This window comes from Phodopus roborovskii, unplaced genomic scaffold (assembly GCF_943737965.1).
Source record: "Phodopus roborovskii unplaced genomic scaffold, PHOROB, whole genome shotgun sequence".
NCBI classification, from domain to species: domain Eukaryota; kingdom Metazoa; phylum Chordata; class Mammalia; order Rodentia; family Cricetidae; genus Phodopus; species Phodopus roborovskii.
Genome location: NW_026125278.1, coordinates 4259893 through 4287811, shown reverse-complemented (window position 1 = coordinate 4287811; position 27919 = coordinate 4259893). Strand labels below are relative to the sequence as shown.

Below are 27919 nucleotides of genomic sequence, written 5' to 3'. Positions count from 1 at the left end.
TCAGTGTTTCTCTCAGTCAAATGTATGTAAATACTCTGGTCTTGATCCAAATTCCCGAGTGAAGCAGGCACATAAATACCCTCCTTGTGCTGCTACCTCACTTACATGTGCGAACATGGTGTCGGGTCTGAAGGTCCTTCTGTTCCTCAGTCTGCATCTCTTTCAGGGAGTGAAAAACTCCATGGTCCATCTGAACAACAACGGCTATGAAGGAGTGGTCATTGCGATTAACCCTGGTGTGCCAGAAGATGAAAGACTTATCCAAAGCATAAAGGTAAGGAGAGTTTTATTGTCTGCATATTTGCATGTCAATAATTCTTTTTACGTAGGCATCTAACCACACACACCCAGAGAGAGAGAGAGACAGACAGAGAGAGACAGAGAGAGAGATAATTATTCCCTCCCAAAGCCATTTGACTGTATTCATCACCTCTGCAGTATTATCTACAGCCAAGATAAGTATCTGCTTAGCTTTATGTTTTTATTACACATTAAAACCAGTGTTAAAGCTCTTAACTAGCTCTTAACTTATTAGTAACTAGTTAGGTTAGACTTTAGAGCAAGTGGAGAAATGTTCTCATATTTTATATTAATGATGTTGCTTTTACAAAATCAATACAGCAAATGTACACTTAAACCATAGCAGCTGTGGTGTTACACATCTCTTCAGTTGCTCCTACACAATCGATTTTGGAAAACCTAAAATCCTTACCTATCTTCCCTTAGACATGCTTGAAGTTGATGTGTACCTAATTGCATTTGTATAATAAAAGATTTTGTGTAATCTGTACTTCACTCTTAAATCCTCTCAAAATGTCCATGATGGTTAGGAACACAGGTTCTTGTCCTCTTGTCTGTGGGATCATAGCAAGTAGCAAGCTGAAACAATTCAGTCTTATTTATCATTGTTATTAGTACTTGGGGCAATGCTAGAATGACGCAGTAAGTTGTATACACGGATGCATGTGTAGAAATGTATACACAAATGTAACAATGATAGTTAAAGATGAGGTCATAAATTTGGTGGGGAGAGTGGAAATAATGGGAGGAGTTGAGGAGGTGATAAAGAGGGGAGTGATGCAGATTCATACCTACATATGAAGCTTTCAAAAAATATGTTTTATAACAAATATCACCAGACTTTTAAACTCCTAGGTTGTTTAAACAACCCAAGTCTGAGGAAATTGATGACTAAACAACTTGCCTACAGACCTGTGATCATAATCATGTTAATACCCCACCCAGAGACTTTATTCTCATACCCACCCTAACCACCAGCTGCAGGGGTGGGCAGCAGGAAATCAGAGTTGGCATGGGCATATGGAAATGAGTTTATACATTGGAGAGATCCAGTAAAACTTTTTCCAACTTTCAGTTATGCTGTGCAAGCGAATTTAAGGAAGAGCAGCCCCTGTTAGTTTCTTCTGGTTTGCGTATAGACGTTCTTACCACAATGCACCTTTCATTTTGTCAGGAAATGGTAACCCAAGCCTCTACTTACCTGTTTGAAGCCAGCAAAGGAAGATTTTATTTCAGGAATGTAAGCATTTTAGTTCCGATGACCTGGAAGTCAAAGTCTGAGTACCTAACACCAAAACGGGAATCATATGACAAAGTAGGTGTCACATCCAGATCCTAAACTTTTGATTCTTGTGCCTTTTCCAAATGAATACTTACGAGGTTTGATAATTAAGTTAGCAATTAGTAATATAACTTTTCTTTTGTTGTTTGTGTATGAGTGTATGCATTTGTGGTCCATGTGTTTGTGCATGTGTGTGTAAATGTACACCTGCCTTTGTGTGCAGTGTGTGTCTGGTGTGCATGCATGTGTGTATGTGTGTAGTGTTCATTCTTGTGTGTGTGCAAGTCTGTGTGTGTAGTATGTCTATGAAGGGTGTGTATGTATGTAGTATGTCTATGTAGGGTGTGTGTATTGTGTGTGCATATGTGAGTATGTAATTGTCTGTGAATGCATGAGTATGTAGTATCTGTGCATATGGTGTCTGCGTAATATGTGTACATATGTGTGCATGTCTTAGCCTGTATATGTAATGTTTGTAAGGTGTATGTGGTGTGTGTGTGTGTATATGTGTGTGTGTATGTAGTGTGGGTATGTGCACAAAATGCTCAAGTAAGTGTCACAGGTCAATACTTCCTCTATTTGCTTTCGACCGTTGATTTTTTGAAACAGGGCATGTTACTGAATCTGAGAATCATCAATTTGGCTAGACCAACTGGGGAACACTCTCCAGTAGTCTGCCTGTCTCTGCTACCAAACTACTGGGGTTACACACATGGGTCAACATACCAAGCTGTTATGTGGGTGTTGAGCTGAAAACTCCAGTCCCTGTGGATAAATAGAAAGCACTTACTCCACTGAACCCCAACTTTCACCAGTTTAGATAAGTCTTGTTTGTAAAACCTCTTGTCTCTGTCACCCTTGGCATCTTCTTCTGCATTTTAGGCAGACATCATAGTTGCTGAACCTTACCTGAAATATGGAGATGATCCCTACACACTTCAGTATGGACAGTGCGGAGACAGAGGACAGTACATACATTTTACTCCAAACTTCCTCCTGACTGATAATTTGCCTGTGTATGGACCCCGAGGTAGAAATATCTATTTTATACTTCTTATTTCCACTGGGGAAAAGCAAACCACAACTATTAGAAAAGTAAACATAAACTAACACCTTTGTTTAAAAATATATCAATTGCATTCCACCTATTTGTGCATCCAAACTTCTAAATATAATGAGTCACTTATTGTAACTAGCATACGTGAATTTGGGGGCTATTAAATTGTGTAAATTTCTGGACTTTGTAACAATTTCTATTTTAGAAATGAACAAAAAGACTGGAAATAAAGGGAAACTTTTGTTATGAGCAGTTTCCCGCCAGCCTAGTCCCAGAGTCACATTGGCCCCAAAATAATATTCAGAGACTCTATTTGTTAAAAAGCTGTTGGCCAATTGCTAGTGTTTCTTATTGGCTAGCTGTTTTAAATGTTAACCCATTTCTACCATGCTAATTGTTTCCATATGGTCTTGTCTTACAGAAGAGAGGGTCTGGGCCTCTTATTTCTCTTGATCCTACATTTTGACCCTCTTTACTACATCTCCCAGAATCCTCCTTATCTCCTAATCCCACCTATCTTGCTTTCCTATTGGCCAACAGGGCTTTATTCATTAACTAGTAAGAGAAATACATGTACAGAATGACATCCTTCATCATCTCCTCTTTTCTGTCTAAAATAAAAAGAAGGGTTTTAACTTTAATATAGTAAAATATATAACAAAAGAGCTGTCAAATAAGAACTATTGTTAATAATTAATTCATTAACATTTCTCAAGATTTAAGGAAAATATTTCAGCATCTGTTCTATCTTTGTGAGTTTAAAGTCTTATAGGTAACTTATCTTTAATCCTAACTAAGGAAAATTATAACCATAAGAATCTGTCTTCAACTCCATCAAAGACCACAGAAGGAGGATATATAAACTCTAGAAATGACAGAGACATCTCACTATCTAGACAGTCACATAAAGCCTCAAAACAACATCAGGGCAACTAGTTTTGGCTAAGCCATAGAGTATCTGACAGAACACTACAGAAGCAGGGAGGTAGAGAGGCTCCCTTACCCTGACTTGGCAAGGTTCAGAAGTCTTCCATGTTTGTCTCCTGCAAGCACAGAACAACATGTCCAAAGTCAGTGGTTGAGGTAGGGGCAGTTCTTTGCCCAAGAACTACAGAGGAGAGGATGGACTCCAGAAGTAGTGACATCCGTTTACAACGTATTCCCAGGAAATGCTCGGTGCTGTCAGAAGCAATAGTGTGTCATGGCAATGGAATTCTAATATTAAAACAATTAAATGCCATGTTCTGCAGGTCTATGAAGTGTTTGAAGATCAAACATCTATGCCTGACTAATCTCATAGGTATAGAATTCTGGGTGAAGATAATCTGTAGTACTCAGGAACCTAGCTATATGAATGGTTAAAACTCCCCTAAGTAATTAGCAAGGACAAGGAATATATATATCTCACAGGTAGAATTGAAATGTCTTGACCCAAAGTAGAACTGTATAATGCAAGATGATGAAAATATTCTAAAGTGTATCGATATACAAAATGTCTAGAACATATGTAAAAGTACACTTACATAAAATATGATAAAAATATTGTGCACAAAATGTGGTAAACCAAAAGACCTTACACAATATGACAAAATATAATATACAAATAATTCGAGAAAAGAAAAAATCTTAGGCAACAAAATTTCTCCAGGGGACTAGCTGTACCATTTGTAGCTAGTGTCTGAGTGGCAGGAAATGCTTTACTGAGTTCTATCTGGAACTCTGGCTAGAGTGTAATAAGAAGGTGCACCATTTCAGCTACTCTGGAGTTGTCTCGAGCAATATAGTCCCAAAACGGTTTGGGGTGATGTTTGTAGTCCAGATGCACCAGGTTGAGTACAGTGAAAACAATGAAGTGGGACCCCATCTTCTTCCCAGAGAGTTCAAAGCTTGTTGTTAGGAATTGTTATTGTTCCCTGTGGAAAACTTAAACATCAATATCAACATGAAAATTTCAACTTTTATAGGAATGCATATTAGGAAAGGCAACAGTAAGCATGAAAATGTATATGAGGAAAATTAGGATTTCAGAGAGGAAACTAAGTTTAGACAAATGACAGTTCCCAGATTTTGTGTTCTTCTGTCTTACACTAATTGGTTTCTTGATATAAGGCAGAAATTCTGAGTTTAATTTTAAAAATATGCTTGAATTTAAAGGAGGAATACTAAATCTAGCTCCAAAACCAGCGTTGGTTTACATGAATTGGAACTAAAGGAATACTAGGAAGTAAAGAGAAATAGATTTTTTTGTAGAGAAATAATACATTAGAATTAAATATTTGTATCATATATTAAGTCCCTCTTTGTTAGAGGGTTCTTTCTGGAGAGCTGCCTTTTCTTCTGTAGGTAACTACATGTTGTGTATTTTGGTGTTTTGTTGTTGTTGTTGTTTTGTAGACAAGAACAGAACACTTCCCCTACCTTTGAGATCTCCATACAACTCACGGGAAATACTTTGGTGGATGACTTGTCGTTTCTCTTCATTAAGAGGTTTCTCTTGTCCAGCTCAAATCTTGATCAACTTCTCCTGTAGGCAAAACCCCTACCCCAATTTAACACATATCCTGGTTTCCATACTGAGGTCAATACATCCTTGAAGTACACTGGCTGGTTTAGTTCAGAAGTTTTTTCTGTTGTCCAGTATCTTTCTGCAGCTGTTTTTCCTTTCTCATTAGCATTAAGAACGTTCAATGTTAATAAAGCATTATGTAATCTGTGTTTGGGTGTATTGGTTCCCCCCTGTCTGTTTACAGAGCATGTCTTTTAAAGTACGATGAGATCTCTCAACCACTGCTTGTCCTGTGGGATTGTGTGGTATACCAGTTATGTGTTGTATGTTACAATTCAAAAAACTGTTTCAGTTTGCTGGAGATAATATGTCAGAGAATTGTCAGATTTTATTTGTGCAGGTATGCCCATAATGGCCATTACCTCGAATAGGTGTGTGATAACAGAACCTGCCTTTTCAGAGCTCAGAGCAGTGGCCCATTGAAACCCTGAAAATATGTCTATAGTATGGTTCACATATTTTAATTCTCCAAATTCTGCAAAATGAAACACATCAATTTGCCATATTTCATTCCTATTTATACTTTTAGGGTTACTACCTCCTGGTAGAGAAGTTTGGTTATAGAATTAACAAGCAGGACATTTTCTTACTATTTCCTTAACTTCTTGCCAAGTGATAGAAAAATCCTTCTTTAAACCGTTTTTTTTGTTGTTGTTGTTGTTGTTGTTGTTGTTGTTTTTTATGAAACTGTGAGGACCCTAGCACACTTCCCATCAATTTCATCATTGCCTTGTGCTAGGGGGACCTGGAAAACACTTATGAGATCTGATGTGTGTATTATATGTATATAGAATGAGCCCTGTTCCTGATAGTATCTTGTAATTGTATAAACAATTTAATTCTGTACTTAATTCTGTATCGTCAGGAATAAATTCCACAGTCTCAATGTGTAAGATGACTCTCTCTGCATATTGAGAGTCAGTAACTATATTGAGAGGTTCTGTAAAATTCATAATATCATGAGAATGGCATAAAATTCTGCCTTTTCTACAGATTTATAAGCGCTTTGAACTACTTTACTTATAATTCCTGATTTATATCCTTCCTTACATGATTTGTTTGCATCACTATAGAATGTAGGGACTCCAGATATTGGTGTTTTTCTTACAATGTGTGGAAGGATCCAAATAATTTTCTTTATGGATTTGATTCTCTCACTTTTGGGATAATTATTGCTAATTCTCCCCAAAAATTTACTGTATTCTCTCTGCCAATATTCATTATCTTTCCATAAGGAGGAAAATTCCTTATTAGTTAAAGGTACTATAATTTCTGTTGGGTCCATTCCTGTCAGTTGACGAAGTCTTGATTTACCTTTTAAAAACAAGTATTCTGTTTTTTGTGGTAGAAATATCCATTCTAATATCATATCTTCCCTCTACATCAAAATCCCCAAAGAATATTCTCTAAATGGTAATATAACCAGAATACACTCTAGTTTTGCATCCACACAATCCAACTGTGCTTTTAGTATCCTCTTTTCTACCCATTCTAATTCCTTTTCAGCTTCAGATTATAGTATTCATGAACTTTTCAAGTCCTTTTCCCATTTTAGTGCTATTTTCAAGTTTTTCAAATCATGCCTTCTACTCCAATAATGGTCTATAGTTGAGAAATCTCCCCAAGTAATTTTTGAAGATCATTAAGAGTCTGGTAACAATTTCTCCTGATCTGTACTTTTGGTGGTCTAAATGCTAAATATCCTAAGTAACTGATAAAAATCTCCTCTTTGTATTTTTTCAGGTGCAATTTGTAATCCCCGGTGAGGTAAAAGTTCGTTTACTTCCTCAAACATTTTGTTCTAATATTTCTACTTTAGAATCAGACAACAATATATCATCCATGTATGGTAAACTATGGATTGAGAAAACTGTTTATGAATTATTTCCAAAGGATTTTACACAAAATATCAGCAGAGGGTGGTGGGGCTATTTAGCATTCCCTGTGGCAAAACCTTCCTTTGATATCTCTTGACTAGCTGAGAATTATTGTAATAAGGTACCATGAAGGCAAATTTTTTCTTTATCTTTTTCTTATAAAGGTATAGTGAAGAAGCAATCATTAAATCAATAATATAATAGGCCATTCTTTATGTATCAGAGAAGGCAAGGGCATTCCAGGCTGTAGAGAGCCCATTGGCTGGATAACTTTATTGATGGCTCTCAGGTCTGTAAGCATTCTTCATTTTCCAGATTTCTTTTTGATAACAAATACTGGAGAATTCCAAGGGCTGGTTGATTCACTGATACATCCAGCATTTAACTGTTCCTGAACCAGGTTTTCTAAAACCTCTAGCTTCTCAGAGGTCATAGGCCACTGCCCTACCCAGACAGGTTCCTCTGTTAGCCATTTTCAGGTTGGGCTTTTGACTCCTGTTTGTTCAGCACTTGTATTCTGTTTTTGTACAGCCTGGATATTTGGTGTCTGTCTTGTATAGTACTTTATAATATTTTCTCTACAATCATGAGTTCGTTTATGGTTCCTATCTAACACTGGAAGACTGTTAATTTGTGTGTTCCATTGCTGCAATGCATCATGACCCCATAAATTTATTGCTATATCAGCCAAATATGGTCTCAACCTTCCTCTCTGTCCTTCTGATCCTATACATTCAATCCATCTCATGCTCTGTTTTACCTGTGATAGGGTTCCATCCCTAAGAATTGAACATTTACCTCTTGCAGGGGCCATCTTGGAGGCCAAGGTTTATCAGTTATAATGGTCACATCAGCACCAGTGTCAAGGATCCCTTCTACCAATTTGTTACTCATCCTTACTTTTAATTTAGGCCTTTTGAATATTTATAGAGGTTTGCCAAAATATACATTTTTTTTGTTCCCTTCATTCATGTTTGATTCATCTTCCATAGCTAATCTGGCATTCGGAGAGGTATGATATATATATATATATATATATATATATATATATATATATATATATATATGCACTGGATTTTCTAATCATCCACAGTGACTGGGAATGTCTGGACCACCTGTGACATGGGGCCTTCAAGAGGCCCCCCCACAAGGAGTTTCCCAATTGTAAAGGTTTCCCTTGCTTGTCTCTGATTGATCTACACTCATTGGTCCAGTGTTGGCCTTTGGCACATCTTCTGCATAATCCAGAGGGCTGAGGCCTTCTGTTTGTTTCATTCCTAGGAGTGTTATTCTTAGGAATGCTTTGCCTACAATTTCTTCTTAGATGTCCTATCCTACCAGAATTAAGACACCTGGTATTTTGATGTCTTTTCAAACCTTTGGAGATCACTTCTCCTACCCACGCTTACATGTCACCACAGTTAAGACACCTGCTATCTTGATGTCTTCTCAGACTTTTGGATATGTCTTCTCCTACCCAAGCTTCAGTGTCATGGTCGTTATATTCAATGTTGGGTGTATACAGGACCCATTCATCTAACGGTACTGATTTGATTTTTAAGGGCCAAAGCACATGTTTGCATTGTGGATTTGCATTCTCGTAAGCTAATGATTCTATGAGTATTCGCCTAGAATCTGGATCTGGTACCTAATTGTACTGCCCTAGACAATCTTTGTAGCAATACACTAAAGGATTACTTTGTCCCTGCCTCACTTTGGTAAAGGATTCTATGCTCTACCCTTGATCAGGAACCTTATCCAAGCCATTCAAAGCTTCTGTACTGCATAGAGACATGATATGTTCATCATATGCAGCTTGAGTTTCTGGATCAGCACAAAGACCCTCACCAAGAATTTTATCTGAGGGAGCTTTATAACCTTTCTTCAAGCCTGAAGTTCAAGAGCTTTTGCTTCTTCTCTCCACAAAGCCATCTTTCTAATTGAGAGGAGTTTTCAAGGACAGCTGATATTAATTGTTCCCAATTCTTAGCGGCTCGCTTATTATTCCTTGCCCATGATTCTACTAATTGCTTCACATATGATGAGCGCATGCCATAAGAGACTACTGTTTCCTTTATACCTTTTAAATCTTCCATACATATTGGTTCCCACTGGCATGCAACAAAACGTTTAGGGTGTTTTTTCATTGCTGGATTTTCAGTGAGAGATACAGAGAAAGGCATTGGTGATGGAATAATGACTTTAGGCAAGTCCTCTCTGACCCTGAAGAGTGTAGGGAATTTTAAATGTCTTTCCTGCCCCGTCACCTGTACCTCTTGTTCTTCTAAGGCCTGCAATGTGTTCACAGTTGTTTGTCTGAGTGTGTGAACTTCTTGAATCATATAAATTTCCAGAGACTTCATTGAATCAGTTTCTTGTTTTCTCCAACTACGAATGATTCTATGCTTTTATTATTCTCATCCTTAGATATTATTTGAATGGCATGTAAACTGCCTTCCAGAAACAATGTTGTATCAGCTGGCTTACTATTACCCTCAGACATGGAAAAATTCTGTCACTTTTTCCACGTGATATTCCAGTTTTTTCATATTATTATTCAATTTGTCGAACAAGGAACAAACTGTTTCTGCTAGTGTGTTAATGCATTGCGTTGTTTGTTTTGGTCATTGAAGCACCAGACATGGAACAAATTCTGTCTTCTCAGTCACTTTTATGTTCCATGTTTTGTATTCTACCTGTCATTGCCATCTTCAAAATTCTGAACACTTTTTTCTAAGTGTTCTATGTTTGCATTCTGTTTTTCAGATCTCCATTGTCATTTTCAACATTCTGAGTCCTTGTTTCTAAGTGTCCTATGGTTTGTAAAAGTTCCTTATTTTTCGCTCTAATCTCAAACCCTTTCTTTAAGAATATTACATTGATTATAAAACTAATGGCCATTATTAGGAAAATGTATATTTTGGGTTAAGTCATGGTCCTCTTCTAAGATTCCCTCCATACATGAAACAAAAACTTTCCTAACATCTGGATTGGTAAGATTATCCACCATTGGTATGGAACAATTGATCTCAGTCATTATAACAGCTTAAATTGCGAAGGTGACTGTAATTAACTTAGCTATAATCCTGCTGTCTTGGGACTTTGATGCTTTTAGTTGCAGAACTCAACTGTGGTAAATATACCTGGCCTGTAGGTGCAGAGGTGTACCACCAAATAGTATCCAGCAGCAGGAGATACTTCCAATTCCCGTCCCTGTACAATGAGTCTTAACACACTAACAATTGGAATTTTGTTAAGTGGAGGAGTGAAGCAAGCCTTATGTAAATTGCTGGAACCATAGTGCCAACAGGTCTCTCCTCCGGCTTCCTGAACAAATGGAGACCAGAAGAAACAACCAGGGAGGGGCTCAGGGCTTCAGCATTCAGTCTCAGCACAACTTGGGGAGGTGGGCATGATGCCTCCTGATGCTCTGTGTCTGACAAGGAATCAAGAGAGAGCTGGGGTCCAGAAACCCAGACCTAGTCACCCCAGGTCACGCCAGCTCCTGTTCCCACTCCCCAATGCATGGCGTCAGTATAACAGGTGTAGGTGGGGTGGATATCTCATTATAGAAAACTGTTCCAATATTGTAGCTACAGTTCTATAGATGACTGTCTTCTCTACCAGGCAGAGTCTTTGTCCATGAGTGGGCCCATCTTCGGTGGGGACTATTTGATGAGTATAATACAGACCGGCCCTTCTACATATCTGGAAAGAACACTCTCGAAGTCACAAGGTATAACAGTGGGAACTGATTCTACACCTTATTGGCAATGGCTTAATCTCTCTGCAGCACAAATGAGCAGGTGTTCAGGCAGGCCACCACATTCAGGCTGCACCATTATGTGTTAATAGATGTCTGACTAATCCTTGTGTCTCCATCTTGGGATGGAGGTAGTCAGGTACCAGGACTTATTTCAGTAAATCCACTGGAATGTTATAAAAATTATTTCTGGGTAGCAGAAAAATTAGGTAAACCCACAGACATCAACAAATTTCAATTCAAGCCTAAACACATTATCGATATTATTTTTAAATTTTATTTCTTCACATGTATGTCATACTAACTCTGTGTAGAAAGAAAACATGTGACATTTGTTTCAGCTCCCTCCTTTACCCTATCTAATAATGCCCCATTTCTATTTCCAATCTATGCATCATTTCTTCTACTTGTTTCAAAAATTTTTTAAGTACAACAGCTTTATTGAAACCACTAAGTATTCAGGGGGCTTTGAAATGAATATAGTTTACTTCTAAGTTAGTGAAAACTCATGTTTTCATAAAGAAAATTGAACAAGTTTATTTTTTTCAGAAAGGTAATTCTGGGATAAACATAGCCAAACTGTAAGTATAAACTTATAAAGTGTTTAGACCTTCAAACTGAAAGTAACAAACACTTAGACTATTTCTAAAAAGTCTTGAGAAAAATAGAAATGTATGTAAAGAGGCAATGAGTGTTTGGAAGAAAAACTATCAGATGAAGTGTGTTCTAGAAGACACCTGCCCCATCCCTGTTGTTCTGGATGGTCTGTAGAGATGCCTGGAGCCTTGCACACGGGCTGAGCAGCTCTCAAATCTCCCTCCTGTTCCCACTTTCCTACTACTAATATTGATCATATTAGAAAGGAAATATGAACTAAAAATGCTGCTCTCAGTGGGGAATCTGGCTCAGACTATGAAGTGCTTATTTTACTTACCTTACAAGCATTAGAAACTAAGAAGGGTCCCCAGAAATAACAGGAAAATGCTGCCATGTGGAGCATGTTTGTAATCCCTGCACTGGGAGGGAGAGAAAGGAAGACTCCTGGGGCTTGCTAGCCAGTCAGTCTAGCCTGATTGGTGAGTTCCAGGCCTAGGAAAGACTGCCTCAAAGGAGGTGAATGGAATTACTGAGGATAACAGCTGAAGCTGTCCTCTAGGCTCACTAGTACATATCGACAATAACCAAATATACACAGACATTAAAGAGAAACAACACATGGTTAGGATCTACTCTTGTCAAAATGGAGTTCTTGGTATGTGGTGGCCAGTACAAGTGGCCACTGAGAGAGATTTCATGTGCCTACATTTGACTTCCAGTACTGTAAAGCAGAGGATTTTAAAAATGGGGCTGAGGAAGTAGTGACTGGCACAGGGCGGGCCTGGCATGCACACCCCTGGCTCCATTCCCTGGACCACCACAGTAATCTAACTTTTCTGTCATAGATGCTCCACTGGCATTACTGGGACAAATGTGGTCAGTGAAAGTCAGAGAGGCAGCACCGTGACAAGGTCATGCCGACGTGACTCAAGAACAGGACTCTATGAATCCAAATGTACATTTATCCCAAACAAAGTTCAGAATGCCAGGAACTCCATAATGTTCATGCAAACTCTCAGTTCTGTAAGTACACCTATTCATTTCCTGACAGAAAAAAAAAAAGAATCATTGTGGGGAAATTAACTACGGAAGCTAGCATTCCACTGAAAATATGTGTACAAACAGAGGAAAAGGAAATTCCTCTTAGGGTTGATTTGAGGCCATTTTTTACAGCCTGTGTCATGATGGGTCTGTGAATTGTCCTGCTCTCACTTATAAACCTATGTCTTTCCTTCAAATGTAGCAGGAAAAATGGACCCACATGATACCACCATAGAGTATCTCTTCATTTATGTGTGTTCATCTTGTGTCTGGAGTAACAACCTTGTATTTAATTCTTTCCTGGATATTATTCAAGTTACTCTGCTAATCTAGAATGTGGGTGGTAAGAGGAAGACGGGCTTGGTGTGATGAGCAACCACTCCCACTGGGAAATGATAAGAAGCACTGTTTAGTTCACATTCATTTTTCCTCCCATCCAATATTATGCCATTTGGAATTTTTGAACCCAAACATGTCAGAATCAAAGCACGCTCTTACAATGTAAATGTAAAATATTTAGATGGATATAGCTAGTTCTGAGGCTGAGCTTAGATCTGCAGACGCATAACAAAATGACTTTAAAAACTGTTTCTTAGAGTTCCTGTAGGATGTTTCTATCTGGACACTGTGCTAAAATATGGCTTGTCCTTCTTTCTCCGCGTTTTCAAAACCTGGAGGATTTTAAAAGTTTAATAGTAATAAAACATCCACTGGCAGAATGATTAGATACAATTCTTCACTCAGAGCAGGAACTACCTCTCCTAACTTCCTCCTTGCACTTTTAATAACTTTTCAGGCATACTGATTTTGCATGTCAGAATCCATCAGCACAATGAGCTAGGTTGCATGTGTCTCTCCTCAAGTTTCTGGGCCCATTTGGAGATGTGGAGCATGGACAGTAAGAGACAGCCATTTATCCTGCACCATTTTTTGGGGACAATTTGAAAGTAGCCCTAATCCTTTATTCTTGGCCTTAATTCAAGATGTGAGATCCTCAAAAGTCTTGGAGAGCAAGTTGGAAGTTCATTCTAGGAGCTGTCTAAGCTGCCATCATACTTCAGCCATGCAATTTGAGTGTGCCAAATGAACCTCCCAAAACCTTGAGCTTCCATCAGCTTACCCTCCTTCCACCCTAGGCATGTAAAATGGATGTCCACACAAGTGATTATGAAGTGATTGTTGTCAGGAGACAAATCCTGTTCAGGATGCACACGGCAGCTAACTTCATATGTGGAAAACAAGTAATCCCTTACAAGCTTTTACAATATCATGTTTGAATTTTTTTTCAGGTGGTTGAATTTTGCACAGAAAAAACCCACAACACAGAAGCCCCAAACCTACAGAACAAAATGTGTAACCACAGGAGCACATGGGATGTAATCAAGGAGTCTGCTGATTTTCAGAATGCCTCTCCCATGATAGGAACAGAAACACCGCCTCCACCTACATTTTCATTGCTGAAGTCCAAGCAGAGAGTAGTCTGCTTGGTGCTAGATAAATCTGGAAGCATGGGCTCAGTAAGACACCTTTTACTGGATTTCTTAAGTTAAATATTAAGTAATTAAATATACAACTACAATTTGTTCTTAGGTTTAGTTCTAATAAACTAATATAAGTATTCATGTTCAAATAAATATATATATACACATACATATGTATATATATATATGTTCAAATAAATATATGCCTAGTGATTTATCTAAATTAATACCTAAAATAAGTTATAAAAATGTATTGTTTATTAGATTATTAGTCATTTTTACCTCTTAACTTTCAGTTCTTACTAGGAAAAAAAGTACAGCAAGAAGAAAAACCTACAATTTCACCACTCAGTGTATCATTCCAGTTTTATTATTATTATATTTGCTTTTCCTCTACAAAATTGTTATATTGTAAAGATTTTGTAATCCAACTTTCATAGACAATACAGTAAGCACTCCTCATGAAAACCAGAGTCATGCAAAACAAATTGTATGTGTGAGAGAGAGAAAGAGAGAGTGCTGTGTGTGTGTGTGTGTGTGTGTGTGTGTGTGTGTGTGTGTGTGTGTGTGTGTTTTGCTGGCAATTGTACCTAGGGCATTTTACATGCTAGGCAAGCATTTTCACACTAGATAACTTGGGCTCCTTCTTTCTTTGTTTTGAGACTCCATCATGCTATGGATCTGTAGGTGGCCCTGTGTTCACTTTGTCACTGAGACTGATCTCAATCTTCTGTCATTCCACCTGCCTCAGGCACCCAGGTGCTTGCACTGCAGGCATGTAGGCCCATCTCCATGACATAAATTATAAATATTTTTGACATAACTTCATAACGTGTATATTTGAACATACTCACTCCACCACCCTGTCTTGTCCCTTCTCTCTCCATCTCCCCACTATTTTGATGGGTGTTATAGTAATAACTCACTGGATATAGAAAGCATAAGCAATTTATCAATGACTATGTGTGGAGAAATATGAACTCCCTTCCAAGAAGCCACTAACTACCCCATAGTTCCTCATGAGCCTTCCTCATCCATACTGAAATGTTGATGGACTTGATCTTGTCAGATGACCACAGCTGCTAAGGGTTCATGAGTACAATGACCTTGTCACACCCCAGAGAATGGTGATTCATGGATCCCGGTCTTAAGTTCTTTCAACCTCCTCTCCTGCCATGCTTCTAGATCTCTGGGTAGGCAGGAACTATATGTTCCATTTAGGGTTGATCTATCACTCAAAATTCATTGATTCTCAGGACTTTGACCAGTTGTGTCTCTGAATTAACCACTTCCCTATGCAAAAAATGCCTCAGTAAATAACCAAGAAGGTAAGGTTATGAAGGAAGCATTAATCCATGCATATAAACCTGTTTAGAAGGCAAAATGTACATACTGGATATGTGTACTTGGCAAGCTGGCAGTAGGTGCCCTATGATCACCCTAGCCTTGGGCTCATGGCCATTTTGCAGTAGGAAGCACAAATTCTGTCTTGTGGACAGGGCCTCATATCTAATCACAAAGCAGATGATTACACCCCTAATAGTCATGTGACTGTTACACCAGTGGAAACACACTATTTGGCAGGGTGGTGTTGGAGTACTCTGGAGCCACCATTGAATAAGACCATGTTTGATTTCTTTTTATTTCCAGGGACCTATATATTCCTGACATATGAAAGCTATACAACAGAGAACATGCTTCTTGCCTGTCTTCAGTTTTATTTATCTGGGTCCTACAACTGATGTGTGTTGACTAGTTCTGGAGGCAGCCAAAAGCAATAATAATGACCTATGTTGTTTTTGGAGAGGGTTAGGAACCTCCTTTGTCAGCAACTCACAAGGAGGTATCCCACACTTCTCACTGGAGTTTATAATAACCTAGGCCTTCAGGGACAGTGCCCTGTCACGAGCTAACAGTTAATGGTCTTATAATGTGAACAATGTTCCATAATCTACTCAGATAATCCCTTATTAACAGACAATTTATGGACATTCATTGTGTTACTTTTAAAAAACAACATTCCAATGAGCATCTTTTTATGCAATTTAAAAATTAATTGTCAGGTGAAACTTGCAAATAGATAACTGTTCATAAACTGGCTTAGACTTTGAAGGCTTTCACAGTCACATTTTAAACTTTTTAATAATACAAAAGAGCTAAAGTTGAAAAGGTCCATTAATTAATCTCATGTTTTCTGGCCCAATAATGACTATGTCTTTTATTAATCTGTCAAGATTAATCTAGAAACTTTTTCTTACAGGAAGACCGTCTTATTCGAATGAATCAAGCAGCAGAACTTTATTTAACTCAAATTGTTGAAAAGGAATCTATGGTTGGATTAGTCACATTTGACTCAATCGCCATAATCCAAAATTATCTCACAAAAATAACTCATAGTAGTGACTATTCAAAGATCATTGCAAATCTCCCACAACAAGCTTTGGGAGGAACTTCAATTTGCACAGGACTTGAAGCAGGATTTCACGTAAGCATTTAAAGTTAATATAATTTGCCATTTACTTATTGCTTCTCACCCTATTCATTTAGCTTTGAACATGGGTCATGAACTCAGGGTTCCACCATCTAATAACACTCTGATCTGAATTAGACAAAGCATTTCTGGAAGAAAAAAAGGTAGCTTCACCAACTACTACTTACAGGCACAGCCTCTCAGTGTCCAGTACTCCCATTGATAAAATCTTGCCATGCAGTGACATTGGGGAGTGGCAGATGTGAAACCTCCTTTGATAAACGATCGTCAAAACCGCACTGAGGAGCTACACATGTCTCTGGGACTCTCACAGATAGTTTCTATGCATGGGAGATAATGCCTTGAACGCAAAGGAAGAAAACAGTGACAACTTTATAGCATGGGTAAAAATCCTAACACACTAATTTAAATTACATTTAAAAATCCAAAGATAGAGGTAACTCCACATATATTATGCAATGAACATAGGCAGATATAAAGCAAACTTATGATTGTGAGCTTAAACATGAAGAGTTCCTTTAGACCAGTGTACTCAGAGGTTATACTGTTCATCTAGTTTTCTTCCACCAAGTCAGCCTCCATGCTAAGGTATGTATGGTCATGTTTGAGCCACTGAAACTGAAGACCATCTCCTCCACTTATCAAAGTCATCACTGAAGCTCTATGTAGACCATTGGCTCACAGTCTCCTTAACTTACTGTGTGACTCCAATTTCTCAAAAACAAGATTGGCTTTAGAAACCTGAGGTACCCACTCTACTGTGAATTACCTAAAATGTCTGGAGAGTAACTCAATATTCAGAATCGTTTTCCTGAAACAAGATGATATGGGTATCACTATTGTTTACCTCATTGAAGTTTGGCAAATATGTAAGGTTAGTAAATGTTTCCACAAGTTTTGCTATTATGAAAATAATTTTCATATGTCTATTTGGGTCTAAAATATGAGTACTATATATTAGAAATATATTCAGATGATTAAATAAATTGCTATATGGTTTTCTTAGTAAAATTTATTATATCTTATATATTTATGTTTATTGCTCAACAGATGATGAAAAACCATATTCATCATTGTAAACAGCTTTTAGTGAAACCTTATCAATACTTAAGTGTTATCACTCTCAAAATCATTAAAAAGTAGCTATGTGTTGACGGTATACAACCTTACTCCCTGTGGTACATGCTTTAGATGAATAATCTTTTTTTTAACCATTTCTTTTTTTCTTTACCACTTTTATATTTATTTTTCTTTCTTATCCCAGTTCCCTCTCGTTCCCTACCTTCCTCCCTCCCTCTTGCGCTCCCCCCCCCACATGCACCCTGACCACTCTCCCCTCCCATCCCACCACACACACTCCACATGTAAGGTGATGCCCTCCAGGAGGGATCATCTAAATCTGTCAAGTTATTTGAAGTAGGAACTAGGACTTCTCTTCTGTCTCTATATTAAGATGCATGATCTTGTACCCTAATCATTTTAGGAGTTGGGTAGTGTTACTGTGACCATTTTTCACCCCCCCAGAAAAAGCTGAACTTTAAAATAACGAAATCTATCTCAAGATTATAAGACAAATTTAGGATTCAAAACCTGAGCTACAGAATCTATACATTTGATGGTTAAACTAACAATCTGTAGAGTGAGTGTGTGTGTGTGTGTGTGTGTGTGTGTGTGTGTGTGGTGTATTTGGGAAAATCTGAGAAAAGACTAAACGTAATAATTCATGATTAGAAAATAGAATTTATATTCAAGGTACCTAAACCCAAAGTACCTGACACATAGACTCTTAACTAATACTCTTGGTAGGAATGACCAAGAAAATATGTAATCCAATTATACTTGCAAATTTGTTAACTTCTTCATTTATGATAAGCCAAGGCTGTTTTGTTTTGCTTTCTTTCTAAAAATCATACAATTCTTTAGGAGTAACTAAACAAAATGCATCAGAGAGTCACATAACAAATATTTCCATCTTGATCAAACAACTGTGGTCATGATTTTGAAAATGCTATTCAGCATAGCCTTCTACAGCTGCCTGGGAGTCTCAAGTCTTCATCAAGTATTCACTGGATGATAACAACAGCTTATATTCACTAAGTAGCTACTATGTGCCAGCAACTGTTACTGATTTGTTACACCTCAACTAGGTAACCAAAATGAATATATGTAGAGGATTAAAGGCACTGAGAAATCTAATGTTCTACGAATTTCCATGTATCAATTAAACTTAGGAAGAGGATATAAACGCTATGTGTGCTCTTAAATTTATACAGGAGGGACAGTCTGTAATTAACACAGTTTTTTACAGGCAATCTCTTCCAGTGACCAGAGGACTTCTGGTTCTGAAATCATATTGCTAACAGATGGGGAAGACAGCCAGATCAGTTCATGCTTTGAGGAGGTCAAACGCAGTGGTGCCATCATCCACACCATCGCTCTGGGGCCTTCTGCTGACAAGGGACTGGAGACCCTGTCAACCATGACAGGTACGACTTAGGACAGATGTTCCTAAACTGGCAGCTGTTACCATTTGCCATCTTAAAGTTAATTTTTGTCTCTTCCTTGATCTCCAAGTTCTTTCCTCTTTCTCCACTTCTTCATATAATGACTTACGTTGTTCAGTGCCTGCTGTTTTCATTCATTCTTTATCCATTTTCTATTCATCTCACTAAACAGAAGCTTCTGTCTCTATGGTTACTCAAAGTCGAAAATGTTTGCTCACGCACATACACACACACACACACACACACACAGAGAGAGAGAGAGAGAGAGAGAGAGAGAGAGAGAGAGACTAAATGTAATGTCTAATAATGAAAATGAAGTGTCACGTGTATTTTAAAGTGCATTGATGATAACAATCTCCTTTCCCCATTTAGGAGGCCTTCACTTTTATGCCAATAAAGATGTAACTGGCCTTATGGATGCCTTCAGTAGGATTTCATCTGGAAGTGGAGATATCTTGCAGCGGGCACTGCAGGTCAGCACTTTGCAAAATACTTCGGTTGCTATAAACTTCTATTATGCTACTATTACATGGTCTTTCTCTAATAAATCATTCCATTGCCATGAAAAGTGTTTCCAAAATACACCATTAGTGAATTTTCTTTTATATGACATAAACACCTTTTCTCTTGTATTTTCTGTGTGTGTGTGTGTGTGTGTGTGTGTGTGTGTGTGTGTGTGTGTGTAAAGTGAACACCTGTTAAAGTTAATTTTTGTCTCTTGCTTGATCTCCAAGTTAAGTTCTTTCCTCTTTCTCCACTTCTTCATATAATGACTTAAGTTGTCCAGTGTCTGCTGTTTTCATTCATTCTTTATCCGTTTTCTATTCATCTCACTGAACAGAAGCTTCTGTCACTATGGTTACTCAAATAAAGTCAAAAATGTTTGCTCAACCCCAAAATACCACTCAATCCCACAGCAAAGATTTAGACATGTCAGGATTCAGGTGAGGTGTGTGTGTGTGTGTGTGTGTGTGTGTGTGTGTGTGTGTGTGTCTGTGTGTGCTTGCATGCATGCTTGCGTGCCTGTGTGTGTTAATCAGGCAAAGATGTGTTGCACTTGTTCATGTTGATTTGTTAACAAAATGTGTTACATTTGCCTTAACCTGGGCTCAATCAGGTGGGTTAGCAATTGCTGGACAGGGAGTAGCAGGGAAGAGCTTAGCATGGGATTTTCAGTTGGGGCTTTGTAGAGGAAGTAGCTTCCAGGACCCCAGCAAAGAGAGACCAAGAGACAGTTGCTGTTCTAATTCTCTGAGCTCACAGGTCTTCACCCCAGCCTTTGAATCTTATGTTTTATTAGAACTATAAAGAATCAGCTAGAACTACCTTTAATGGCAGCACAGAGCCATTGTCTAAAGAAACAGAATTGCCCCCAGTCCATAACCTTGGGTGGCTGGTCACTAGGAGTTTAAAGCACAGCCTCCATAAGAAGGTAAACAACATGTGAGTGAATAAGAGAGAGAGATTTGGAAAATGTTTTAATTCTTTGTCACTGTAATTGAACCTTAAACATTAATTTCAAATTACCATGAATTACCAAAGTATTATAATTCCATTTCTTAAACTAACAAATGAGTTTTATCTGTTTTCTTTTTATATCTTTAACAGTTGGAGAGCAAAGCCTTGGATATTGCAGGGAGAAAGCAGATAAGTGGTACAGTACCTGTGGATGGTACCATTGGAAATGACACGTTTTTTGTTATCACCTGGACAGTACAAAAGCCAGAAATTAGTCTTCAAGATCCAAAGGGGAAAAAATACACAACCTCAGACTTCAAAGATGATAAGCTAAATATTCGCTCTGCTCGACTTCAAATACCAGGCATTGCAGAGGTAAGTGGTGTGGGTTTTTTCACTGTGTTCCCTTAATCCATCTCTTGTTAAGAAATAAAGACACGTTGCCTTACCAGTAATAAAACTGTGACAGCGTAGTTTTCATTAGAAACTAGGTAGAATATCTAAGCTTTCATATCTATGTTACTGATTCTTTTTAACAATCATATTAAAAATCATTATTGAGATTAGGAATGCAAGTCTCTACTACTAATAGGATCCTTGTTTAGCATTCATGAACCCTGGGTTCCATAGCAGGTCCCTCAAACCCCCCCCCAATTTTTTTTATTTTGTTTAAATTTCCTAATAATTGCACATCCCAAGTAGCAGAAAAGTTTTATCAAAGCTCTTAAAACTTTTTTCCAGACAGGTATTTGGACTTACAGCCTTATAAATAAGAACGCCAGATCTCAGTTGCTAACAGTGACAGTGACCACTAGAGCGAGAAGTCCTACCACACTCCCAGTAATCGCGACTGCTCACATGAGTCAAAACACAGCACAGTACCCTAGCCCGATGATTGTTTATGCACGAGTCAGCCAGGGCTTCCTGCCTGTTCTGGGAGCCAGTGTCACAGCCTTTATAGAAGCTGAAGATGGACATCAAGTCACACTGGAGCTCTGGGACAACGGGGCAGGTAATGGGGACCTGAGTCTGCACCACTGAGTTTACATTCTCCTGCCGGATTCCTTAATTTCTAAGTCAATATTTTCTTAATGTACTTAAAATCTACTAGAGTAATGATGTCTTTAAAATATTTCACTTGGTTACCTTGACAAATCAAACCTAGACATTTATTTTGACTCGAGTCCACTATCAATTTCATGTTTCACGTGGAAATTAAAAGCACAAGTTTTCTATTTTCATTAATGTTAGCATTATGTTTATGCTTTCTCCATCTGGTTATATTTTCTTTGTTTTGGCCAACTTCCTTTGTAATAGTGTCCGTGCTTATAGGCTTTGCATACAAGCATATTCCATACTGTCCATATCCCCTCCTATACCTCCTCTCTCTCTTGCTTCTCCCACTAGTGGTCTCCATTACCCTGGCTCAATTACATTCGTCTATATAAAATCCAGTAGCCACAAAGTAGAGAAAATATGGGGGTTTGTCTGTGTATGCTCAAAATGGCAATCTCAACTTGTATCCATGTTCCTGCAGGTGACATAATAGCATTCTTCCCTGTGCGGTAGAACACTCTGTTGTGTATGTGTACCACATTCCCTCTATCCATTCATCTTTTGACACCACCTGGGCTGATTCTGTAGCTTGGCTATTGTGAACAGTGCTGAAATAAACATAGACATTCAAGTGAAGTTCTTTGGATGCATCCAGAAGAGTGATATGGATGGATCATACAGTCATTCTATTTTCAGTTACTGATTCCTATAGGGACTCAACTAATATACAACTCCAAAAGTGTTGTATAACACTTTTCTTTGCTATACACACACACACACACACACACACACACACACACACACACACCACATATCCTGTCAGTGTTTTTTGTCATTTGTCTTCTTAATAATAAATATTCTGACTAGGGTGAAATGACAAGGTTAAAATGGAATCTGAACGTATTTTTAATTTGCATTTCCGTGATGACAAGGATACTGGACACTCTTCATATTCTCAATGGATGTTGGTACCCTATCTTTGAAAACTCTATGTTCACTTCACCGGCCCACTTATTGAGTTGCCTATTTTGCTAGTTTTTAAACTATTTATACAATATAAATATCCATCCTATCAGATTATACCTGCCAAAGATTTTCTAGCATATAACAGGCCACACTTGCTTGTATACTATACAGAATTTTTTATATTTCATGTCTCTTTGTCAGTTCTTGGTTTTATTACCAAGTGATTAGCGTTCTTCACAGGAAGTCCGTTTGCCTATGCTTACATCCTGTAGCATTGTCCTCTAACAGACTGAGAGTTTCAGATCTTGCATTAAGGTGTTTGATCTTCTCAGAACTGATTTCATACGAGACAAAACTAGTGTTCCTGTTTCATTCTTCTACGTCTATCTGTCCAATTTCCCCAGTACTCTTTATTGAAGAGGCTATCTGTCTTCAATGTGTATGTTTGGCATCTTTGTCAAAAATCACATGGTTTCAGTGTGTGGGTTAATGCTATGTCCTGTGTTCTAGTTACTGGTCTGCATGTGTCTCTTATGTCAGTAACATGCTGCTGCATTACTGTGGTTCTGTAGCATGACTTACAAGGCATGCTGATGTCACCAGCATTGTTCATTTTATTCTGGAGTGGTTTGGCTATTCTGGCTCTTCTGCGTTTCCATGTGGATTTTGATATCATTTTCTCTATTTCTGTAAAGAATGTCTTTGGATTTTTATTGGAATCACATCAATCTGTAGATTGCTTTTAACTATGCAGCCAGTTTCATAGTATTGATTCTGCTGATATATAAACACTGAAGGTGTTCCCAACTTGAAGTGGTTTTTCTTTATTTTCTTTTTTTATTTTTTATTTTCCAATTTCTTCCAGTGTTTTGTTCCTGGATATCTTTTAAGGTATTAAAAAATAGCATTGATGTCCCGATTTCTTTCTCAGCCTGATCATTATTGGTTATGTGGGGAAAGTACTGCCTTTTAATCAGTAATAACTGCACTCAGATTAGCCTCATTCTCACAAGTCTGTGGTTGCACAAAAGTTGGCTGCTGATTTTTTTACATTGGTTTTGTAATCTACTACTTTGCTGAATATCTTTGTCAGTTCTAACATTTTTCTGGACAAGACTCTAATATGAAATAACTGAGTGCCTACTATAAATTACGTTTTCTAAAATAGCATAGTTAGCACACAGTCAAGCTAGGCATTGAATCAAAATACTATGGTCTAGGGATTAAACTGTCCTATACTTCTGATAAACTCATAGAAGTAGTGCTTGTGAACAGTGTCAATCTTCATCTTAAGCTACTGCATCTCTAATTGTTGTGTTTCATTATTAAGGTGCTGATACTGTTAAAAATGATGGCATCTACACAAGATATTTCACAGATTATCACGGAAATGGGAGATACAGCTTAAAAGTACATGTCCAGGCAACAAACAACACAGCCAGACTAAGTTTAAGACAAAAGAACAAGTCTCTATATATACCTGGCTATATTGAAGATGGTAAGTAGCATTAAAATCAAAATATGTCACCTGTTTCAGTAAATTATATAAAATAAACACTGAAGGGGATACTATATGTAGAAATCCCAAGTATGTAATTATGCAATCAACTTTGGAATTCAAAATAAGATTTGTATAGGTGGACCCAGCATAAACCATGTTTCCACATAATTTGTTAACATTTCCCTCAGTTTGCTTCAGCTACAAAATACATTTCCTGTGTCATGGAACAAGCTCTGTGTTAAATGCTAGAGCTAAAGAGTTGAATCAATCCCTGTCATCAAAGAACTCATGCAAAAGCAGTAGGTCACAACAGGTTAAATGTTAGTTTTAACATATTTTAAAGTCATACATGAAGAAGCTTTTCTCTCACTTTTCAATGTCTGTCATCAAACAACATGTGCCCTGAACAGCTGTAAGCTCAGCTTGAGATAAAGGACAACAAGAAAGATACAGAAGTCTGGGGGTGTTTTTCATAGGTAAAATTATAATGAATCCACCCAGACCTGAAAGCCAAGAGGCAGAATCTGCAGTGGAAGACTTCAGCAGACTAACCTCTGGAGAGTCGTTTACCGTGTCTGGAGCGCCTCCTGGTGGTAACCACGCTCATGTGTTCCCACCCAGTAAAGTCACAGATCTGGAGGCTGAGTTTAAAGGAGATGACATTCACCTGACATGGACAGCCCCTGGTATGGTACTCGACAAAGGAAGGGGTAAGCTTGGCATTGAATTTTAAAGATTTCAGAGTGGGTCATATGCAATAAATTAAATTATTGACAGCATTACATTTTTGTTAGATGCTGCAAAATTTGTTGCCAGGAAATAATTCCAGTGCGTTGTTCAGCAGGGTCTGTAAGGGAACACACACTACAAATAAGAGTGATATGCACAAGTGTTTATTTAAAAATAAAAAATAAAGTATCCTCAGTGAAATTGCATTGCCTTTCTTTCCCAAAGTTTTTCCAATGTCTCCTTATAATAATATTTATGGAGTCTCTACTATAGGCCATTATTCATTTATTTTTAATGTAAAAACTGAACTTCAAGGAAGTTGGAGTTAGCCAGAGCTGTCCCTGTATTTTTATCTTAAAGTTATGAAAATCGGTCTTTAAAGATTTGTGTCGCCCCTCCCCCACCTCCCACAGTGTCCTCAGCGATCAAGAGCATGGCTGTTTGCTCTCAGGACTCAGATCCCATTCCCAGCACCCACAGCAGCTCCCAACCACCTGCCACTCCTTCACATATGCTCATGGGGTACAGACATGCATGCAAGAAAAACACTCATGCACACAATAAAATAGCAAAGATAAATTTAAAAAATAGTAGTGGAGAGCAGTAACTTTGAGGCGCTGCTGAGGTGGGACTGGGTCCTGTGCGTGCCATCAGTGCTGCTCCGCCCTCTGTGTGCTTTGACCCACCCTCGGCTGTCCCCTTGTCTGTCACTGAGGGCCCCACCCCCACCCCATTTCTCCTTTTTCATCTTAATAAAAGTCACAGAAGACACTCACAGTCTTCACTGCTCGTGAGCATTGTGTGTTCCGTGTTCTAATTGAAAACTGAGTTCAGCTCTGTCGACGTGTTTATCAAAAGAAACCTGGATTCTGGGTGCAGGGCTGGTATTCATGAGAGCGAATTAGCTTTTCTGTGATTTTGTGACTGAACATGCTTTTAATTAGTGTTCATATACTCATCTTTAATGTCAGTGAGACAGGATAATCAGGCACAAACTATACCTGGGCTCTCCATCACTGAAGCTCAGCATGCTCCTCTGGTAACTCCTCAGGAGCAGTGTGTGTAGAGGCCCATCCTGCCTCTAATGAACACATGTCTGTCTCTTTTCCAGCACACAGATATGTCATCAGAATGAGTCAGCATTCTCAGGATCTCCAAGAAGGTTTTCACAATGCTACTGTAGTGAATACTTCTGGTCTGGTACCTAAGGAGGCTGGGTCAATAGAAAACTTTGAATTCAAACCAGAAACCTTGAAAATAGGAAAAAGCACCATGTTCTACATTGCAGTTCAGGCCATCAATGAAGCGAATCTCACTTCAGCAACCTCCAACATCGCACTGGCTGTCAAGTTTATTCCTCCACAGGAACCCAGCATCCCTGATTTGGGTACCAAAATGCCTGCACCTAGTTTGACAGTTTTTGTATTTGTTGCAACTTTATTCATATTTTGAACTGGAAATTACTGCAGAACTTAACTTCAATGTTATTTAGAATTTACTATTCTCATTGTCTATTATACAACTCTTCATAATATAAAGTGAATGTTTAATGTTGCAAATGTTTTAATTTGTGTCAATTAAAATCAATTAAGTTGTTATGTAGAAACAGTAGTATTTCCTTAATCTTACTTTGGAAAGGATGAATTAAATGGAACAACTCATTTTCCAAATATTAGTATAAAAAGCCTATTTGTTACATATGTGAATTTATAAAAATGAATGCACAAGGAGACAATATAAACCTCAAAAACAGAAAATTATGTCTGTTTGCAGAGTAAGTCAGAAATAAAATAAGAAAGAAAGAAACATGGACTGGTTTCCATAGAGCACTAGGAAACTAACTCAATATAAAGACAAGAAAACAGTGGTATTCTGTAGGCAGTTCACACATACGGGTGAATCCAAATAGGAAAAGCCCTCCAACTTAAAGGTATATTTTAAAATCAATCTTTAAAAGGAAAGAAATATCAAGATAGCATTGAGATTATAAAAATCTTTTAGGAAAAACCTAGCTAGATAAGGGGTACCTGACTGTGATCTCAGCAATTAGTTATCAAGGAGGGAGGATCATAAGTCAGCATAAGCGAGACAGCCCAGGATGCAAGAGCCTGTCTGCAAAAAGAAAACTTTTAAATCTGATAAGGCATTACTAAATGTTCTCTGCATTTTTAAATTAAAAATAAAAATATGCACAATAAATAAGTAGGCAAATTGTTGTATTGATCTCTTTTCTGCTACACAACAGAACACTTGAGAATGGGCAACATATCAAGGGAAGCGGTTTTGGAGACTGAGAAGTCTGACATTGGAAGGCAGCCTCTGGCCAAGGCCCCCAGGACAAGCACGGGCCTCTGGGAGAACAGTGGATGAGAAACACATTCCTGTGACAGCCCACCTTCCCAGGGGCTAAGTCATCCCCGAAAGAATGACTGCAGGCAAAGGCTCTGCAGTCACAGCACAATCCCTTCTCAGCATAATTTCAAGATGGGTTTTAGAGAAAACAAGCCATATTCAAGCCATACCAAACTGAGTATTGCCTAATGTTTAAAAAGACAGTCTTTTTCTCATACAAAATCTATCAAAGCAGTCACATTCTCTTGAATCTTTGGCTGAGAACTGATGGGAGATGTCATTCTGTATATGTTTCTCATACTGGTTAATGAATAAAGCACTGTTGCCCAATAGAAAAGGAAGATAGGAGGGACTAGGAGACAAAGAGGAAAGAGGAAGTAGTAAGGAGGAGCCAAGATGGAGAGTCTGGAGAAAGCAGTATGCTGGCCGGCTCCCCGGTAAGAGAAATACATAGATCAGCAGAAATGGGTTAATACTTAAGACAGAGCCGATAAGAAACTAGTACCTGACCAACAGAATTGTACCAAATACAGAGTCTCAGTGTGTTATTTGGGGCTGGCGCTGCGGCGGGACCAAAACCAGGTGGCGGGCGGGAAAATAATACTCCTTACAGAGAACTACTGTTTAAATGGAAACAAAAGGAACTACTCTCAAGTGATTTTCAAGTTTAATCTTCTCCGGTTGTCCTTTTGAAACATATCATGTGTTGTATGTCATTTTCAGACAGACTGGCATGTCAGGCATAAAGACACAAGCCTTTAATGCCAGCTCTCTGGAGGCTGAGGCAGGCAGACCTCTGCTGAGTTCCAGGACAGTCAAGACTATTTAGTGAGACCCTTCCTTGAAGAAAAAAATTAAATGAAGCTGAATGACCAGAGATGAAACACAAGGTTGTCCT

General features: G+C 38.2%; 1 protein-coding gene across 1 annotated transcript; it reads left to right on the top strand.

Moving 5' to 3' along the window:
* Positions 1 to 115: 115 nt before the first annotated feature.
* LOC127229765 (calcium-activated chloride channel regulator 3A-1) lies at positions 116 to 26158 on the top strand. The gene is made up of 14 exons (XM_051194740.1): positions 116 to 274; positions 1475 to 1615; positions 2465 to 2612; positions 10710 to 10818; positions 12288 to 12465; positions 13773 to 14000; positions 16225 to 16449; positions 18764 to 18941; positions 19332 to 19432; positions 20568 to 20792; positions 21159 to 21429; positions 23770 to 23937; positions 24417 to 24650; positions 25781 to 26158. Exons 1-14 carry the CDS (start codon positions 116 to 118, stop codon positions 26119 to 26121), a joined length of 2706 nt encoding a protein of 901 aa, XP_051050697.1. The 3' UTR covers positions 26122 to 26158.
* The last annotated feature ends 1761 nt before the right edge of the window (positions 26159 to 27919 follow it).

Coding starts and splice junctions, on each gene's coding strand:
- LOC127229765 (XM_051194740.1), top strand. CDS start 116: ATGGTGTCGGGTCTGAAGGTCCTTCTGTTCCTCAGTCTGCATCTCTTT. Junction 12,466..13,772: donor TCATGCAAACTCTCAGTTCT/GTAAGTACACCT, acceptor ATTTTTTTTCAG/GTGGTTGAATTTTGCACAGA. Junction 24,651..25,780: donor GGTACTCGACAAAGGAAGGG/GTAAGCTTGGCA, acceptor TCTCTTTTCCAG/CACACAGATATGTCATCAGA.